The sequence below is a fragment of the Vipera ursinii genome, assembly GCF_947247035.1.
Source record: "Vipera ursinii genome assembly, chromosome: 1".
NCBI lineage: Eukaryota > Metazoa > Chordata > Lepidosauria > Squamata > Viperidae > Vipera > Vipera ursinii.
Window position 1 is genome coordinate 287,187,743 of NC_139512.1, and position 19,596 is coordinate 287,207,338.

Below are 19,596 nucleotides of genomic sequence, written 5' to 3' on the forward strand. Positions count from 1 at the left end.
AATATACCTACTGATACAAGAGGAATTAATATATTACGTAATTAAATTAACTATCCAGGAACACATTAGCTATCCTTCTGTACCCTTTAAAAATGGGCTCACTCTAATGTTCTCTACCATCACTCCCTTTAATGGTTTCCTGGTTGATAGTCTAATTTTCTCTTTTCTCTCTTGTCTTTGCACCTTTCTTTTCCTGGGTTAAATCCTCAAATTGTTTCTCAGCTTCTCCTCACAGGTGAACTTCGAGCTCTTCACACCATATTGATTTAGCTGACAATGCTTTTTCTAGTGTTGTTTGCACAAACTCTCGTGTCTGCTCTTCTTCCCCTCAATACTTATTAAGTTGGGGGCAAGGGAGGAAGTTCCCTGCTATTTCCAAACACTCTTATTTTCTCTTCTTTCTCTCTTTCTCTGCTTCTTTTCCCATCCCCTTCCTTCTTCTTCCTCTTCCTTGTCAGATCCAAAGTTGGGGTATTGCCTTCTCCTAAATTAGTTTCTTTTCCTTACTTTTATCACCCTTCCTATTGCTAGGACTAATTCAGAGCCAGCAAATCTCAGATAAAGAGCTTCCTGGCTCTTCACAAAATCTCTACTTGTATTTGACTTCCTACTCATTGTCGAAGAGCCTGCAATCCAGTTTACAAGTTCTCTTCAAATCACTGGGGTATAGAATCTATAACCCAGGGGTGTCAAACTTGCAACATCACGTGATGTGTCGAGATGTATTGTGACTTTTTTTCCATTGCCGGCAATGGGGTGGGCGTGGTTTCTGCATGATGCATCTGGCCTGCGGGCCGATAGTTTGACACCCCTGTCAAGTCAAAGATCCTTCTAATTTGATCCTCTCTGCCCCATTATCATAGTTAGAGGTATCTAAAAACATAGAATTTTATATAAAAATATTGCACCTTAATCACTGCACGAGGAGGGTTGTGAAAAAAAAATGGGTTCAGATAAGAAATAACATTTCAGAAGGAAAAATAATTGTTGCTATATTGTTTCAGGTTATGGATAAATATGGAGAGTTCTATGGCAAAGACAGGATCAGTGAATTGCTAGGAATGGACAAGGCTGCTCTAGATTTCAGTGATGCTCGAGAAAAAAAGAAACCCAAAAAGGATAGTTCTTTATCAGCTGTGTATGTATTTAAAATATTGCTTTAAAGACTACTTAAGCATTTCTTATTTGTTGTTGAACCTTCATCATTTCTCTTGGTTTTAATGTCTGACTTACAGCCTTCTTTCTCATATGAACATGAATTATTCCAAAATGTAAGTGTCTGTATAGCTTCTGCATACGTCAGAACATACTGTGTTCATGGTGAATGGAAGTGGGAAACTAATTTGTGAAATATAGAATGGTTCAAGGTAACAAACATACATTATGCCACTTTTTCTCCCTGTTGTCCCCACAAAATCCTATTTTCTTCATAATGATTTTTGAAAATAATATTTTCATAATTGCATTGGTAATAATACTTTGGTTCAAAATCTTATTTAGCTTTTCACCACTTATTTCAAATTATTTAATTCTCTTAAACTTACAGTTAATTTTTCTTTTGCTCAGAAATGAGGATAGATTCACCCAGTAGCTTTTCAAACTTTCCTTTCTGAAGTTCTCTGACAGCTTTAAGATAGTTAAATAAACAGTTTCCAAAAGGCATTAGAAGTGAGAATACTGAATGTAGTGTCTTCAAAAGGTTGTGCTGCGACTGTGAGTTTGATGGTTAATCTCTTCATCTCTCAATGCTCCATCCCATAGTTGATTGTCCTACAGTCTCCTTACAAAGAGCAGCTGTCCAGAGCATATGTAGTCCTCTCCTTTTACAAGGAGGTTCCAAACCACCAGTCCACTCACCAGTTATTTGGTCTTTTCCAGTTGTCATTTCAGTTCTCCACAGAGATATGTACACCTCGTCATGCCTCCATCGCAAGTCTAATACCTATTCTGTCAATATAATAATAATAATACTGTTACTCTGTATGTTCCAATATGATATATACCATTATTTATCAAGTTTACCACTATGAACCAGGCGTAACCCTGTGTGAAGTAATACGTGAGCATAAATCTGACATTACAAATATCAGCATTCACAAACTGATAGGAGGACGCTTTAAAACAAATGAACTAGAATCCATTAGTGGGTTCAGCTCTATTTCCTGTAAAGTAAATACAAATAAAGGCTTCTTATCATACTGCCTACTGCATATTTAATCAGGGATCACCCATTGTGACAAATAATTAGTAGTGCTTATATCTTTTATATTTAATTCCATCTGTGAAGGATTATGCCATAATAAATTGTACATTGATTAATAAAACTCATTGCTAAGCAATAAAATATATCTGGAAATTGTTTGGTTTTAAGAACCTAGATTTTCAAATTACCTGAGCAATTTATGACTTTCACAGTTTAATAATGCTGAAAAGAACTGGAATAATACTCTACTCTCACTACTTTTGTTCTGAGGAGAAGTGGCAACTCATAGTTCTTAAAACAATAGCTATTATCATTTATTTGCTTGTCAGCATGAATCCTTAGACTAGATCCATCAACTAAGATCGTGTTCTTTTGAACTGAAGGAACTAAAATAAATTGTGACTAACGTGTTCCATTAATTAGTTGTACCATGCCTGATAACAGAATAACAGAGTTGGAACGGACCTTGGAGGACTTCTAGTCCAACCCCCTGCTCAGGCAGGAAACCCTATACCAGTGGTGACAAACCTATGGCACGTGTGCCAGAGGCAGCACTCAGAGCCCCAGCCCTGCCTCCCCCCGTGGCCCTCTCCTCACCAGCAGCCCCCCCGCAGGAGAGTCGCCCCTGGGCACGGCCTGCACAGAGCAGTGCAGCCAAGAACATGGCAGCCTGGCAGCGGGGACAAGACTCCGCCCTTGCACTCTGTCACGTGCAGATGATGCTGCAGGGCGTGGACACAGGGAGTGGCCGCCATGGCACTGCTGTGCTGCCTGGGCAATCTGGAGTGGCCCTGCGGGCGGTTGGGGTGGGGTGGTTTTGGGGCATTCGGTCTCTAAAAGATTCACCATCACTGCCCTATACCATTTCAGACAAATGGTTGTCCAATCTCTTCTTAAAAACTTCCAGTGTTGGAACATTCATTGTCACATAAGTAAATCTAGACTCCAACGTATATCTGTGATACTGTAATATAGATTTAGTGCTTCAGTGAAAGAGGGAGGGAAAGAAGAGAGGAAACCTGGAAGTGTTCTCTGTTTAGTGTAAGAAAAATGTCTAAAATGAATTAATGCTTTCTATCACCCAGAAGGCAAGAATCAATAAATTCTGGGCTCTTGCTACATCTGTTACTTAATTTTGCCTAGATTGAAATTTTTTCTGTTCTTCTTTTGCTTCAAGACTTTATACATGATTTGTTTCCTTTGATTCATTTGTTAAAAACACCCATCCTTTTCCTATCCTTCCTTATTTTCTAAACCTGCCTAAAAAGTAAAGCCTGAAATAACCTTGAGTACAAGTACATATTATTTTTGTGGCCATAATATAGAAGTGTTTTGCTACTGCTTGCTTCTGGAACTTTTTCAAAGCTTCCTAGTTAGCAAAGTACCTAGTAATTGATGTTCAGTGATTCATCTTTTCCATATTTAATTTTATCTTATTTCTTCTTTTATATGTGCTCTTTCAGGCTGAATTCTATTGATGTAAAGTATCAGATGTGGAAACTAGGTGTTGTTTTCACTGATAATGTAAGTATGTATATCAAGTTAATATTAATTAAAGTACTAAAACAGAACTAGTTCAAATCACTTTTCAAAAATTTTCACCAAATTTATGGGCAAATCAATTGGATTGATGGATTCTCTAAATTTTTCCAGGAGAAGACAAATTCCTTAAGGACATGTCTGGCTCTTAAAACAGTAATAGTAAAGCTCATGGGAAAATTTCCCTTATATTGTTTTCTCTTGAGATTTAACTGAAGCACGGAATTAATATAATAAAGTTATGCACACCTTTATTATGAAGAAGTAACGGTATCTCTATTTTGCATAGTTTATTACCTGTTTTATTCTTTCAAGTTAAAAATGTACACTATTTCAAAAATTGATTTAAAAGTCTGTTTGGAAGTTACGATTACAGCTTCAGTACAAAGACGTTTTTATCTTACACTGTGTTCTTTTCTTAAATCTGTTTTGTTCCTTTTCTTCTAAAGTCTTTTCTGTACCTGGCCTGGTATATGACCATGTCAGTCCTTGGTCATTACAACAACTTTTTCTTTGCTGCACACCTCCTTGACATAGCAATGGGATTTAAAACGTTACGAACGATTCTATCGTCAGTGACCCACAATGGAAAACAGGTAATATCTCTTTATTCTGTCATTAACTTAGTGAAAAATTACATGCCACCCTTTAAAATAAGGTTTATAAAGAGGAGCAGTTATATAACTTTGCCAACCATGAAAGAAATCAGAGAACAATTGTTTATTTAAAAAGTTGGAGGAAATGTAATAAGCTCTGAATTCTACTTGTAACTCTACTTTTGCCTCATTTCCATAAGGTTCCCAATGCATTTGAACGAAAATCAAAATTTAAGTATACTCAGATCTTCATTTACTTGTTTTCAATCAGGATTACTCCCAAATTGGCATGATTTCAATTGCACGATTGCAATACAATTGTCTGTATATTTTGCTCATGTAAAAGACGTAAGTGCTACCCAAATTCAGTTGGAATTACTCCCATGTAGCAGAAGATTATTGCTTTTCTTTACATAATTTGTAAATTGTTTAATATAAAATGGAAATCAAATAAACATTGATCTTCTTATGATTTTTAGAAAATAAGTTTACAATCAAGGAACTCCAAAATATTCATTAATTTATTACTTCTTCTTTAGCTTGTACTAACTGTGGGATTGCTAGCAGTGGTAGTTTACCTATACACAGTAGTTGCTTTCAATTTCTTTCGAAAATTCTACAATAAGAGTGAAGACGGAGATATGCCAGATATGAAATGTGATGACATGCTAACGGTAAACTTTACTTTTTTCTTCTGATTTGTTAATATGGTTCTAAATGGGTAAATTTTTAAGAGTGGAAACAGTTTCTGTTTACAAAATACAAAGGGATACATCAGCAACCCATGCAACCTTTCAGAATATCTCTTCATAAATTTTCTCTAAATTCAACAAATGCTTCATCATAAGAACAGGTATAATGCCATATTCCACTTAGAGAGACTGAGTCACCCACAGTAACTGCTACTTTCCACGCCTATGGCAGAAGTGGACTCCATTCAAAAATTAAAAGACCAACTGAACTACGACAATAATTGAGTTCCCTCCCTCCCTCCCTCCTTCCTTCCAAATAAACTAGTAAATATTTACAAAAATAGAAGGTTCTGCAAAATGTACTTTTTAAACTATGAGCATTTTTTCATTTCTTATAGTGCTATATGTTTCACATGTATGTGGGAGTACGTGCTGGTGGTGGAATTGGTGATGAAATTGAAGATCCTGCAGGCGATGAATATGAAATATATCGAATCATTTTTGATATTACATTTTTCTTTTTTGTAATTGTTATTCTACTAGCTATCATACAAGGTATGCTTCCATTATTTTTATCAGTTTAAATGTTTTTTTAATAATTAACAAAATCACCCTTTCCTAACTGATAAACTATATCTATTTTTTTCTCACTGTGTGAAATGTATGGCAAAATATGTACCTAATATATTTGCTTATATTCTTCAATCCTTGAAACACAATAATTTCGGGTGAAAGACTAGAGGCAAATTCATCTAGGTTAATGCAGCAGAATGAATTCTGTAGTTATTTCCTTCTTTCTTGGTGGGAAAACAATTTTGGAGTCCTTTACTCAATCTCTTATGAAGCAGATTTTTTTCCAGGCACTGAATAGAAATATGGAAGGAATACATTCTAAGTCAAATTTCTTAAAATGAGGAAGACTGGTACTTTTGTGGAGGAAACATAATAAAGATTCTGAACGCTTCAGTATTTAATCTACCTGTGGATATTATATCAACCATATGCAAAGGATTAAGAGCAGACAGATGTATTTTCTATATTTTTTTCTTCCTTTGCCTAGCTTCTGGCTATGTAAATTTCCCCTTCTGCATGTAAATTATTAGAAAGGAAAGGTTTACTTGAAAATGAAATTGCCTTTAATTTTGTTACCTCCTACATTGTTCAAGCTGGATTTTGAACCACACCACTTATAGTTTTTATCATATGGAGTATCTTTTAGCAACTGCAGTGTTTATTTTCTGTGTAAAAAGTCTTGTTGAGTGGAAGGAAGAGGTGACATTGAAAACCAGTACACAAACATACCGTATGCACACAGATATACATAAGCATAAACACCTGCACAGAGGCACTCTTTCTCTAATTATTAATTGTTTCAAGACAACTTTGATTTAAATGACAAACAAGACCATCAAATCTGTGGGGTGTCCTTTTTTTTAACAAATAAAACAGGTAATGTCTATTTCGAAATTAGTACTAGGTTTCAGGCTTGAGATTTTTGTGATTTCATTTATCAGATTAGATGCCCCAAGGTTTTTTTTTTCCTCTCTGCAGTTTGGTAAGGTAGTTAGTTAGGTAACTAACTAAATAAAGTAGCAAAGGCATTCCTTCATTTCCCACCCACCCGCAACACATAGACCTCAAATGTTTGCTTTGGAAGACTTGATCATAATATAAGGATGATTCTCATTGGGCCATTCGAGCAATTTTGGGGAATACTGCCAGACTGGTAGATAGAACGTTGCAATTCTTTAACTATTGACAGAATTTTGTTTTGTACTTTGAGTGTCATGAAACTGCCACCTAATCTGTCAAGAAGTGCACTTTTCCTCATCTGTATTCCAATTAATACTCAACCTTTTCAAGATCTACAGAAAGTTCCCCCATTTATCATAGGTGACAAGTGACCTCTTAAAACGGGAAAAATTGTGTATGCATAATACTACATCAATACACATGACAGTTTAGAACTGCTTTCAAAACTCAGGGTATATCACAAAAATGTTGCTACAAGGAAGTTCAGTAAAGCTATGAATACTGTATCTAATAGTTTTCACATACTATCTGGCTATAGTATTTGAAAATCACCACCAAATATTTTCAAAAGTACATGGCACTTTGTGGTGAAGCATGAATCTTCATATTTAGCATTAATTTGTTGATTTGGCAGTTTTTGTCCTAGTTCCTCAAAAGTTTAAATTATAACCTTATTGGCAGGCTTGATTATTGATGCATTTGGAGAATTAAGAGATCAGCAAGAACAAGTTAAAGAAGACATGGAGGTAATAATTTTCTGTATTCCCTTTTGATCCATAAATATTTCTTTAAAATACCACCTACTCCATGCAGTGGCCAGAAAATAGTTTCTTCTTTAATGAAGAATAGAATTGAGATGCTGAAGCTACAGAATAGTTGGAGCTGCTTCACTCCTGTGCATGGAAGTAGATTTGATTTGATCATTCACTATAAAATCATTATTGACTCACCTAGATAGATTTTCTCCATATCAATATGTACTTAAATTGCTCTTTTAGGTTTTCCAATGGTGCACCATTGCCACTATAACCAAATCCATTTACCTTGCTGCTGGTCATCCTCTTCTTTTTGCTTCCATCTTTCGCAGAGTTAAGGTCTTGACATAATGTACCTGAACTAGGAAAATTTGAGCCTAGACATTTGTGCCTCAAATGAGAACTCATGGGTTGATTTGTTCAGTGATCTATTGGTTTGTTTTCTTGGCTGTCCACAATATTCTCAGGAGCCTTCTCCAACACCAAAATTCAAAAGTGTATATACTCTTCCTGTACTGCTTCTTCAAACTTTGAAGCCAGTAAGATAGCCCTCTATTTAAAAATAGGAAATATTATTATTAAATAATAATATTCAAATATGCGTGTTTATTTATGAAGCACCATCACTGTCATTGTCAATACAATAGGTAAGCAGTGGTCTTTCTAGAGTGAGGTGGTGGAGGTTATTTTTTAAACTCAAACGTAGTCTGAAAGAAACAAAAAGAGTTTGGAGAAGGTGGGAGAACATCTTTCACTTTTGTTTTACTCATCCAACTACCCAATGACTTTAAAATTCTTTGTTTTGCTCTCTAAATTGGTCATTGCCCAGAAAGTCTCTCTCAGTGAGACTTTGCTATTTAAATGCCTGCTTCTTGAAAACTATATTCCAGAGCACCTCTGCCAAGCTCTGCCTATAGCAGCTCGGATGTGGGGATTGCAAAGGGGAGGGGACAATCAGAAAGATACAGATGGCAACTTTGATCATAGTCATGGCTGCAATCTTGATTTTTTTTAAAAAAATCCTGCATGCGCCTGATTAGGGATGTGATTTTTCCTGGCTGCTGCACTGACTCAGGAAAGAAAATTCACAGGATAGCAGTACCACTATACATGGCAATATAGTGCAGTATACTTAAAATAAAGCCATCTTATATATTTTATATATCTATATTGCTGGGCCGAGGAGTTTAGTCATCATCTGATGGACAAAATCGCTCAGATCCGGGCTGGTTTGGACTCTGACTGGGCAGAGTCTGACGTGGAGGAATCGGACGGTCTTGAGCACGTTATCTGGACTGAGTTTGATCCTGTTTCCCCTGATGTTGTGGACAGGATTATGGGGAGGCTGAGCTCCACCACCTGTTTATTAGACCCGTGCCCCTTCTGGCTGGTTTATGTGGCCCGGGAGGAGACATGAGGCTGGTTCCAGGCAGTAATAACTGCTTCCTTGAAGGACGGTATCTTCCCCACCACCTTGAAGGAGGCGGTGGTGAGACCCCTCCTCAAGAAGCCTGCCCTGGACCTGGCTATTTTAAATAACTATCATCCGGTCTCCAACCTTCGCTTTTTGGCGAAGGTTGTTGAGAGTGTGGTGGCGCATCAGCTTCCTCTGTTCTTGGAGGAAACTGATTATCTGGACCCGTACCAATTGGGTTTCAGGCCCGGGCACAGCATGGAGACGGCATTGGTCACGCTGGTGAATGATCTCTGGCGGGCTCGGGACAGGGGTTGTTCCTCTGTCCTAGTCCTATTAGATCTCTCAGCGGTTTTTGATACCATCGACCATGGTATCCTACTGCGGCATATCAGGGGGTTGGGAGTGGGAGGCACCATTTTACGGTGGTTCTCCTATCTCCTGGGCTGCTCGCAGTCGGTGTTGACAGGAGGGCAGAGATCTGCTCCAAGGCCTCTCGTTTGTGGAGTTCCTCAGGGGTCGGTTCTCTCTCCCCTCCTGTTCAACATATATATGAAACCGCTGGGCAAGATCATTCGTGGTTTCGGGGTAGTGATGTCCCGTTGCCTGGAGGCAGTCTGGGTCTGGATGGGGAGAAACAGACTTCATCTCAATCCTGCCAAGACTGAGTGGCTGTGCATACCGGCATCTCGGGTTAACCAGACTACTCCATCTTTAACGATGTGGGGTGAGGTGTTACCCCCCGTTGATAGGGCTCGCAACTTGGGCGTCCTCCTGGATTCACGGCTCAGTTTTGAAGATCACATAGGAGCCGTGACCAGGGGGGCTTTTGCCCAGGTTCGCCTGGTGCGCCAGTTGCGACCCTACCTGGACCGAGATGCCCTACGCACAGTCACTCATGCGCTTGTGACCTCCTGTTTAGACTACTGCAACGCTCTCTACATGGGGCTGCCCTTGAGGACCACTCGGAGGCTTCAGCTGGTGCAGAATGCAGCCGCGTGAGTTGTGATGGGGGTTTCCCGATACTCCCATGTAACACCTCTACTCTGCGAGCTGCATTGGCTTCTGGTTGCCCTCTGGGTGAGATTCAAGGTGCTGGTGATGACCTATAAAGCCCTAAATGGCTTGGGTCCGGGATATCTGAGGGAACACCTGCTGCCGGCATCAAGTTCCCTTCGTCCTGTGCGCTCCCACAGGGAGGGCCTTCTCAGGGTGCCGCCAGTAAAAGATTGCTGGCGGATAACACCCAGGGGGAGGGCCTTCTCTGTGGGTGCACCTGCCCTTTGGAACCAGCTGCCAGTGGAGCTTAGGACTGCCCCCGACCTTCGTTCATTTCGCCGAGACCTGAAGACCTGGCTCTTCAAGCTTTCCGGCCCAGGCTGAGAGTTTTAATTGGGTTTTTTAATTTTTTCAGGGATTTAATTTAATGTTTTTTAATTGTTTTTAATTTTTGTATCAATGTTTTAAGTACCCTGTAAATGGCCCTGAGTCCTACGGGAAAGGGCGGTATATAAATTCAATAAAATTCAAATTCAAATCTCCCTTAAAGAGGATCTCTGGATAAGCACATTTTGTTCTGTGTTTGAAATAACTAAAATGCAGGCACAGAATAGTCAAAATGCTAGCCTCAAGTGTTATTCTTGAAGAATATGGAATGCTTAGAAATCTGTGCATGTAGATACACACATAGAATGAAATTGAAGCAAATATGTTAACAATATATATCTTTCTAAATTCTTTTTAGACTAAATGTTTTATCTGTGGAATAGGTAATGATTACTTTGATACAGTGCCACATGGCTTTGAAACACATACACTACAGGAGCACAACTTGGCTAATTATTTGTAAGTACATTAATTTTTCTCTGCAAACAAATCAATATTAATGTTCTGTTATCTTTTTAAGGAAATGAAGCAAGTTAATAGTTTGAACTATTGACTTTCAGCAACTTGTAATTTTATGAAAACCATGTGGTAATTTGTTTCTAAATATAAAGAGTGTATTAGACATGATGGTTGTATAGTTGGCAACGTGTAAATTTTGTGTGCCTGTATGTTTTTTGATAAAACATTTATGTCTGAAATTATATTGTAAATTTGGTGACTGGATTTGGAAATCTAGAAAATTTCTCCAACGCAAATACTGTGTCATAGTTCTGCAAGATGAAACCCTTCAAAAGAACTTTGAGGCATTATTTAAGGTGCTGATACTTACCTTTAAAGCCCTACATGGCTTAGGCCCGGGATACTTGCAGGACCGTCTGCTGCCAGAAACGACTTCCCATTGCCCAGTGCGCTCACACAGAGAGGGCCTCCTCAGGGTGCCGTCGGCTAGACAATGTCGGCTGGCGACCCCCACGGGGAGGGCCTTCTCTGTGGGAGTGCCAGCCCTATGGAACCAACTTCTCCTTGAGCTTCAGATGGCCCCGGATCTCCGGTCCTTTCGCCGCGGCCTCAAAACACTCCTTTTCCATCAGGCTGACCTGGACTGACAGGGATTTTAATTATGCTTTTAATTTTTAACTTAATTTTAATTTATTCTACTGGGGCTATTAATTTAATTTATTTTTAACTTTTGTATTATTGTATTTTATTGTTGTTAGCCGCCCTGAGTCCTTCGGGAGATAGGGCGGCATATAAGTCCCAATGATAAATAAATAAATAAATAAATAATTATTTACCTTAAAGAATCTTTTATTCAGGAAACAAAGTATTGGCACTACATAGTTGAACCCAAAACTAAATTCCCCTCCCCTGGATACAAAGTAACAAAGTACAATTCCCACCCCCAATAAACAGTCATAAAGCACATTCCACAATTAGCTTGAAGCACGGGCTTTCTCCCCAGCTCTCCAGGCCGCCAAAACGTTATCAGCTCAGGACCCAGTTTGTCCTTGGATTCTCACGGCAGAGTTATTATTATTATGACTAACTGAACTCTCATCCAATCCCCCCTCCCAGCACCAACTAATTCTGAAAGCATAGAGAAAATGGCTGCATTTTCATCTGTTGTCAAAGCAAGAACATCTGATGTTAGCAGCGTTGACATCCGCTCCGCCCCCCCCCGCTTATAAAAAGGACAAATCCTGTAATCCAAACAAAAATCATACGTTAGGGGTTGCCTCTTGGTTTCTCAGGTTGTTTCTTATAGAACTTATTAATGAGTCTGCCAGCTTTTACATCGCTAGATTTTACCCAAGTGGCTTCAGACAACCCTTTCCATTGCACTAAGTATTGTAGTTTCCCTTTAAAAAGTCTAGAATCAAGAATACGCCTCACTTCATAGTGAGTCTGTCCTGCTACTACGAGAGATCCAGGGGTCTTCTTAGGGGGAGGTCGTAAGGTGGAGTCCCGAAAAGGTTTCAGAAGGCTACAATGGAACATAGGGTGGACTTTCCCTAAGAGTCTGGGAAGCTTTAATTCTATCGTGACCGGGTTAATGATCCTTACAATGGGGAAGGGTCGTAACTATTTCAGTCCTAACTTCTGACTAGGTAACTTAAGTCATAAATATTTTGTGGACAAATAAATCTTTTCCCCAACTTGGAATGACTTTTGAGGAGCTTTCTTTTTATCTGCTTGCTTTTTATATGTCTCAGAAGCCTTTTTCAAAGAAATTTTCGTGGTTCTCTAGACTTCTTCCCACCCCCTCACCCACTGATCAAGAGTTTGGGAAGTGGAGGGCCCCTGAGGATATTCAGGTATTGGGCTAAACTCTTTTTCTATGGCCACTTTAAAAGGTGTGAAACCGGTGCTGCTATAAACAGAGTTATTGTAAGCCACCTCTGCAAAAGGGAAGAGGTCAGTCCAGTTTGTCTGCTGATAATCCACATAGCACCTGAGATACTGCTCCACCATTGAGTTTGCAGATTCAGTTGCCCCATTATTAGATGGGTGAAAAGCCAATGACAGTCCTTGAGACTAGCCAATTAGCTTAAGAAAGCCCTTCCAAAACCTGGCTGTAAACTGCACCCCCCGGTCTGAGATTATACGTTTTGGTGCGCCATGCAGTCTGTAGATATGATTTAGAAACATCTTGGTTAGTCGCTGGGTGGACAGGAGCCCTTTGCAGGCAATGAAGTGAGCCTGCTTTGAAAACAACTATCACAGTCCAGATAACTGTATTTCCCCTGCTTTCGGGTAGATCTACTATAAAATCCATAGCAATTTCTTCCCATGGTTTGGAAGGATCCACCACCAGTTGTAATAGTCCAGGGAGTTTCCCTGCGATTCTTTTAATGGTGACACATACAGCATAACTCCTGACAAAGTTCTCTATGTCCCTTTTCAATCCCGGCCACCAAAATTGTTGGCGGATTAGGTGTAGAGTTTTTAAATATCCAAAGTGACCAGACTGTTTTATATCATGGCCCTGCCGGAGTGCATTAAGGTGGAGGGTTTCAGGCAAGTACAACTTTTTTTTTATTTTTTATTTTAATTCCATTTATATCCCGCCCTTCTCCGAAGACTCAGGGCGGCTTACAAGCTTAGCAGTAGCCTTCATTCTATGTATATGCCTGCTTATTAGGGCTTTCGCCCCCCCAAGCAGCATTATTACAAAGTCAGCTTAATTGCCCCCAACAATCTGGGTCCTCATTTTACCTACCTCAGAAGGATGGAAGGCTGAGTCAACCTTGAGCCTGGTGGGATGCGAACCTGCACTAATTGCAGGCAGCTGGTGTTACTTAAGGAGGCATTAGCCCACTGCTCCACCAAGGCTCTTTTAACTTCCCCCCTTTGTAAGCCAAACCATCCTTGCATGTTAGGGAGGTTTGATTGTCTTTGAACCATTGGTCGGTGAAGAGCTCCTGTTTTATTTTCTTTGCCCCAGGGTTGTAAGGGTTTGGGGCTCTCGAAGGTGGGACTCTGCGTGGTGTTAGTTGAGAAGCAGTTTGTGGAGCAGTTATAATTGCTTCATTAACCTCTTCACACTGGCTCTTGTATTGGGGCAGTCTGGATAAAGCATCAGCTAAAAGGTTTTTTCCCCCCGGTATGTACTTTAGGGTTAAAATATTGCGCCCATCATACTTGTTTTGGGGGCAATTTCCGTGGAGTTTTCAGCGCCTCTAGGTTTTTGCAATCAGTCCATACCTCGAAAGGCACCTTGCTCCCTTATAGATTATGTCGCCAGTTTAATAGAGCCCAACGAATCGCAAAGGCTTCCTTCTCCCACACAGCCCACCTTCTCCTGCAATCAGTGAATTTTTTTGAGGGTTGTAGGACCCCATCCTGGTTCTTTTTCAATAGCACAGCTTGGAAGGCCACGTCGCTGGCATTGGCTTGAATCACAAAGGGTTTCCCTGGACAAGGATGCTTTAAGACCAGCTCGACCGCAAATAGCCTTTTCAAATTCTCAAAAGCAGTTTGACAGTTCATAGTCCATGTTAGTGGCTGGCCCAATCGCGGCTTCCCTCCCAGTTTACCTGTTTTCAGTAAGTCCATAAGGAGTAAAGCAATTTCAGCAAAAGAGGGGATGAACTGACGGTAAAAATTGGTGAATCTTATAAAGCTCTGAAGCTGTTCGCGAGTCTTTGGGGACTTTCACTTTAACTGGGTCCATTTCAATGCCCTCACTGGAAATTCTGTAGCTGAGATAATCTAGTCGGGTCTGGTGAAACTTACACTTCGATAGTTTAACATAAAGTCTGGCATTTAGCAGTTTCTTTAGTACTTCTCTCACTAGTTTTACGTGGTCAGCCATATTTGTGCTATATATCATGATATCATCAAGATACACCAAAACCCCTTTGTATAAATGGTCATGTAGTATCTGATTGATCAGCTGCATGAAGACAGCTGGAGCACCCTGTAGTCCAAATGGCATGACTTTAAATAACACCAGAGCTCCCACCTGAGATTTAGCCCGTTCAATAAATTCTCTCACTAGGTTCTTGTTCACATACTGCTGCATTTCCTCCATTTCAAGTGGGGACATGGCGTACATCCTTGGTCGTGGGAGTTTAGCTCCCGGTAACAGTTCAATAAAGCAATCATTAGGCTGGTGGGGAGACAGGGTGTCACATTCTTTCTCACTAAACACCTCCACTAGGTCCAGGTACTCTCTGGGGATGAATTTCTGGCAATTCAGAAAATACATACTATAAATCCTATTACATTACATATATGTAAATCCTTAAAGAATGCCTGGGATTTAGGCATGCTTTACTTTATTTCTGGATTATGTTATCATTAATTTGTTGGTAATGAATTATAATACTATTGATTGTACTTTCTTGAGAATTCTATTGACCTTGTTTAATCATCTCACTTTGGAGAATTCTCTTCAACCAGAACTTTATAATTAAGTTTGATGGGAAGAGGGGAGGAAATAGTCTACAGACATACAGTTTGTTTATGATCCAACAAACTTTGATGATTGTCTGAACTAAACTCAGGCAACCACCCTGAGTCCTACGGGAGAAGGGCGGTATATACCATATTTTTCGGACCATAAGACGCAGTTTTTTCCCCCAAAAGTGTGGGGGGGGGGGAAAACGAGGGTGCATCTTATGGTCCAAAGGTGATCCGTATGGCCAGCCCCAACCTCCGCAAGTGGAAAGCAAGGGAGATTGCCAGGAGCACGAATCGGCACGTGCTGAGAAACGCCAATCTCATGCTCCTGCACTCTCCCTCGCTTGGTTTCAGCTTCCCTTGCTACAAGAGAAAGCAGGCTGAAACAGAGTGAGGGAGATTGCCAGGAATGCGAATCGGCTGATCTCGTGCTGCTGCAATCTCCCTCGTTTCAGCCTGCTTTCTCTTGTAGCAAGGGAAGCTGAAACCGAGCGAAGGAGATTGCAGGAGCGCGAGATCAGCCGATTTGCATTTCTGGCAATCTCCTTCGCTCTGTTTCAGCTTGCTTTCTGCAAGAGAAAGCCGGGCTGCAGGGCCGCCTCCGTGGGTACTGCTCTAATGCAGAGAGGGAAGGACAAAGAGGGAGGGAAGGAAGGAAGGAAGGAAGGAAGGAAGGAAGGAAGGAAGGAAGGAAGGGACAATGGGAGAGGGAGGGAGAAAATGAGAGAGAGAGAGAAAGAGAAAGAGAGGGAGAGAGAGAGAAGGAGAAAGAATTTTTTTTCTTGTTTGCCTGCTCTAAAAACTGGGTGCGTCTTATGGTCAGGTGCGTCTTATGGTCCGAAAAATACGGTAAGTCTAATAAAATAAATAAATTTGTAAAATGGTCAAAATACTTACATATCCAAATTTTATAGGAAATAATCCATGTATTATTTTGTATGTTATCAATAATAATAATCATTGTTTTGTTCTTTATTTCAGATTTTTTCTGATGTATCTCATTAATAAAGATGAAACTGAACACACTGGTCAAGTAAGTCAACATCATATGGATCATGAAAATTGTAATGATATTTCTTCACTGTTAATGATTTAAGCAGTGGCAGGACTCCATATACTTATATAGGGTTTCCTGCCTGAGCAGGGGGTTGGACTAGAAGACCTCTAAGGTCCCTTCCAACTACTACTACTACTATTATTATTATTATTATTATTATTATTATTATTATTATTATTATTATTATTATTATTATTATTATTATTATTTTCCACACCACAATGCTCATCTGAGCCTTTCTGAATTAGCTGGATGCTTGAGATGTGCAATTTGACTAATCTTTTTTAATATTCAGGATCACAATACCTCAAACAATATATCATGACCACATGAAGTGTTAGTACCACTTCATAATTCCTTGTAAGACCATCCAATTTTGGTTGCCACAATATAAAAAGATGTTGGGACTCTAGAAAGAGTGCAAAGAAGAGCAACAAAGATGATTAGGGGACTGGAGGCTAAGACATATGAAGAACAGTTGCAGGAATCGGGTATACCTAGTTTAATGAAAAGAAGGTTGTGTGTGTGTGTGTGTGTGTGTGTGTGTGTGTGTGTGTGTGTGTGTGATGATAGCAATGTTCCAATGCACCTGAACACAGGACAAGAAGCAATGGATAGAAATTAATCAAGAGGAGATCTAACCTAAAACTAAGGACAAATTTCCTGAGAGAAAATTAATCAGTGGAATGACTTGCTTCCAGAAGTTGTGGGTGCTCCAACACTGGAGGTTTTTAAGAAGAGATTGGACAACCATTTGTCTCAAATGCTTGACCAGGGGATTGGACTAGAAGACCTCCAAGTTCCCTTCCAACTCTTGTTATTATTTTATTTTGTTATATATGCAAGATATACCTACAATTGTTTCTTTTAAAACAAAAAGAAGAAAAAGCATGGTTTTGGGGACTGTGGCTGGAGGATATGATGTTGGACTGCACTGTGGTCTTTGGCCTTTGATTTCTGCTGCATCTATTTCCAGGCACTGCTCAAGGGAAACCTCTGTGGCCTTTTTTAAAATGCCAGCTAAGGCAAAATGCTCTCCCAAGTGTAGCTTTGGGCCTGAGAAGTGTAGATCCTCTATTCTTTCCTAGACTAGATTTGGCCCTTTTAATGGATGGCCAAGGTAAGGCAGGCATGAACAATACTGTTTGAGGCTATCAGTTGAAATGGGTGTGGTTGATGGGTGTGACATGTTGGGAGACTTTCTGCTGGAAGTTGAGGTAAGGTTTGCAAGTTAGACTACAGGATTGATTGGGTATATATCAAGAATTCATGGCAAAAACTGGACATTCTTATCGTGCTAGGGTTCCTCACATGTCTCCATCATGTTCCTTTATACACTTGTAATATTCTACAGGTGTTTCTTTGGATGTGTGCTTACTAAATTATGCAACGTACGTAGTTCCTTTTTTGAAAAATTAAAATTTTGAAAAGCAGACAAATAAATGAAAAATAACTAGGGATGCACCAAACGTTCCCTGATATTTTCAGTACAAGCCTTGTACTTTTGGAGTCTACATAGGAATATACTTTTTTTCTACAGATTTCTTCATAATTTATTTTGCTTCAACACTGTCACTTGTTCGATTGTACATCTTTATTCTAATCTATTGTTTTACCCTACCATCAGCTAATTACACTTTAAGTCTTATTATGTAACAATTCTACATAGGCAATTTCCAACATTAAGGGGAAAAACAGGGCAGATTGAAGACAGCCTTTTCCTGGACCATTTATACTGACAGAACAATCAAGGAGGCTAAAGTTGAACACTGTTTTATCTAATTTCTCTCTCTCTCTTTAATATACAGATGGTGTTCTCCTTGAGATTGCTGGATAGTTAATTTTTTTTGCAAAATAGTTTCTGGTTTCAGATTCACTTTCATTGAAACAAAAATCTTGAATGATACCCTGAGCGGGAACAGGAAGAGGGTCTATTTGCAACTGAAACATAAAGCCATTTCTTATGTGCAGTAGTTTGGAATATAAACAAAGGTTCTATAATCATTTCAAAATGATTTACTGTAAGGGTTGGAATAATTCCAGATGGCATGAAAGATGTTGTAAAATTGTCTTCTGTGTTTTTCAGGAGTCATATGTGTGGAAAATGTATCAAGAACGATGCTGGGAATTTTTTCCTGCCGGTGACTGTTTTCGAAAGCAGTATGAAGATCAGCTTAACTAATTATAATTGAGGACCATCCCTTGAGATTCCATCAACACCTTTCCCAATTAATTCCCTTGGGAGCGTTCATCAGATTTTCCAGACCCGTTAAACAGGGTGCTGTTTGGCGCACCAAAACCTTTTTTTTAATGACTCCTCTGTTCTTTTTCTTCTGATGTTGCTTTGAGAACAATGAGAACTTAACTCTAGCAAGAGAAGAAAAAAAATCCCACACAGCAAATCCCCATATGTCACATGAATACATTTACACAAAAAGAGACTTGTGACAGATTTTTTTTTTCCTTCTGAGACTGCCTGATGACTTCCTTAAATAGGAGAACACATGTGGAATAATGTGATAGTCACATTTCTTCAGTCATTTATTTCATCATCCTGGAAGGAATTCTGTGGTTTGCAGAGGGCTTTAAAGGATTCTGGGGGACACTAAGTTGTGGGGAAATAGTGCCTTACTATATGTAGGTTGAGCTATGCAGAAGATGAGTGCAAGAAGACATCTTATATTTTCTTTATCTGTCCTCTTTTGCCTCCCATTTTAATATTTATTTTATCTTTGGGAGAGATTTGGGTGGGATTTGGTTGTGCAAACCTTTTTAATAAGATGATGGTGTGTCTCAGGATAAAAAGTAGTAGTTGGGTTTTTTTGACATTAAGTTAAATTCACAAGAATCTTCCTCTTTCACTCTTTCACTTATTTTGGTAATGCTGTGATGCAGCACTGTAACTTTATGAAATCTTTGTATGAAAACAAAAACATTGCAGAAAAAAAATGTTAAAAGGAATTATTTCATTGCATGTTTATTATGCAAGTTTAAACAACAGAAAGCAACCTTTTGAAGCAAGTTGATCAACATGAAAAAAAAATCACAATAATATTCATAGTAATCAAGTGTTGTGGGCTTTATCGTACATTTGGAATCAGTGTCATCAACCCACAAGTTATGTATGTATTATGAACTTGCCAGTAGTTTGGTTTCATTTTTCTTCTCTGTTCCTTTTGTTGCTGTTCATTTGGCTATTTGTAATCATTAGTGGAATTAAAGCTTTTCTTAAGTTAGTTTTTAAGATCAAAGGTTAAAAGCAATATCCATTCAGGGATTTCATTAGTTGCATCATGAAGCACCAAGAATGTGTAACACTCCATGTTGAGTCCTTTTTAATTGTAACACCAATCAAATAAAAAGAAAGATTTGGAATGGAAGTAGAGTGGTTTTTCTCTCCCTTGGCTTCGTTGTGAATCATTTCAAAATGAAGAGTTTGTGATTTTGTGTTTTTTTTTTGTGAAATTGTAGAAAAAGTTCTATACTCCTCATGTAGTGGTGGCTTTGGTTCCCTTG

General features: G+C 39.2%; 1 protein-coding gene across 1 annotated transcript in view; it reads left to right on the top strand.

The window, feature by feature from the left end:
- RYR2 (ryanodine receptor 2) overlaps positions 1 to 19,384 on the top strand; it is a 329,037-nt gene extending 309,653 nt beyond the window's left edge. Inside the window, exons 96-104 of the mRNA XM_083349904.1 lie at positions 1,005 to 1,138; positions 3,667 to 3,727; positions 4,192 to 4,338; positions 4,878 to 5,012; positions 5,429 to 5,585; positions 7,245 to 7,309; positions 10,477 to 10,577; positions 16,005 to 16,056; positions 18,167 to 19,384. Coding sequence (XP_083206030.1) covers positions 1,005 to 1,138; positions 3,667 to 3,727; positions 4,192 to 4,338; positions 4,878 to 5,012; positions 5,429 to 5,585; positions 7,245 to 7,309; positions 10,477 to 10,577; positions 16,005 to 16,056; positions 18,167 to 18,262 — 948 coding nt within the window. The 3' untranslated portion in view covers positions 18,263 to 19,384. The remainder of the gene's footprint in view (positions 1 to 1,004; positions 1,139 to 3,666; positions 3,728 to 4,191; positions 4,339 to 4,877; positions 5,013 to 5,428; positions 5,586 to 7,244; positions 7,310 to 10,476; positions 10,578 to 16,004; positions 16,057 to 18,166) is intronic.
- The last annotated feature ends 212 nt before the right edge of the window (positions 19,385 to 19,596 follow it).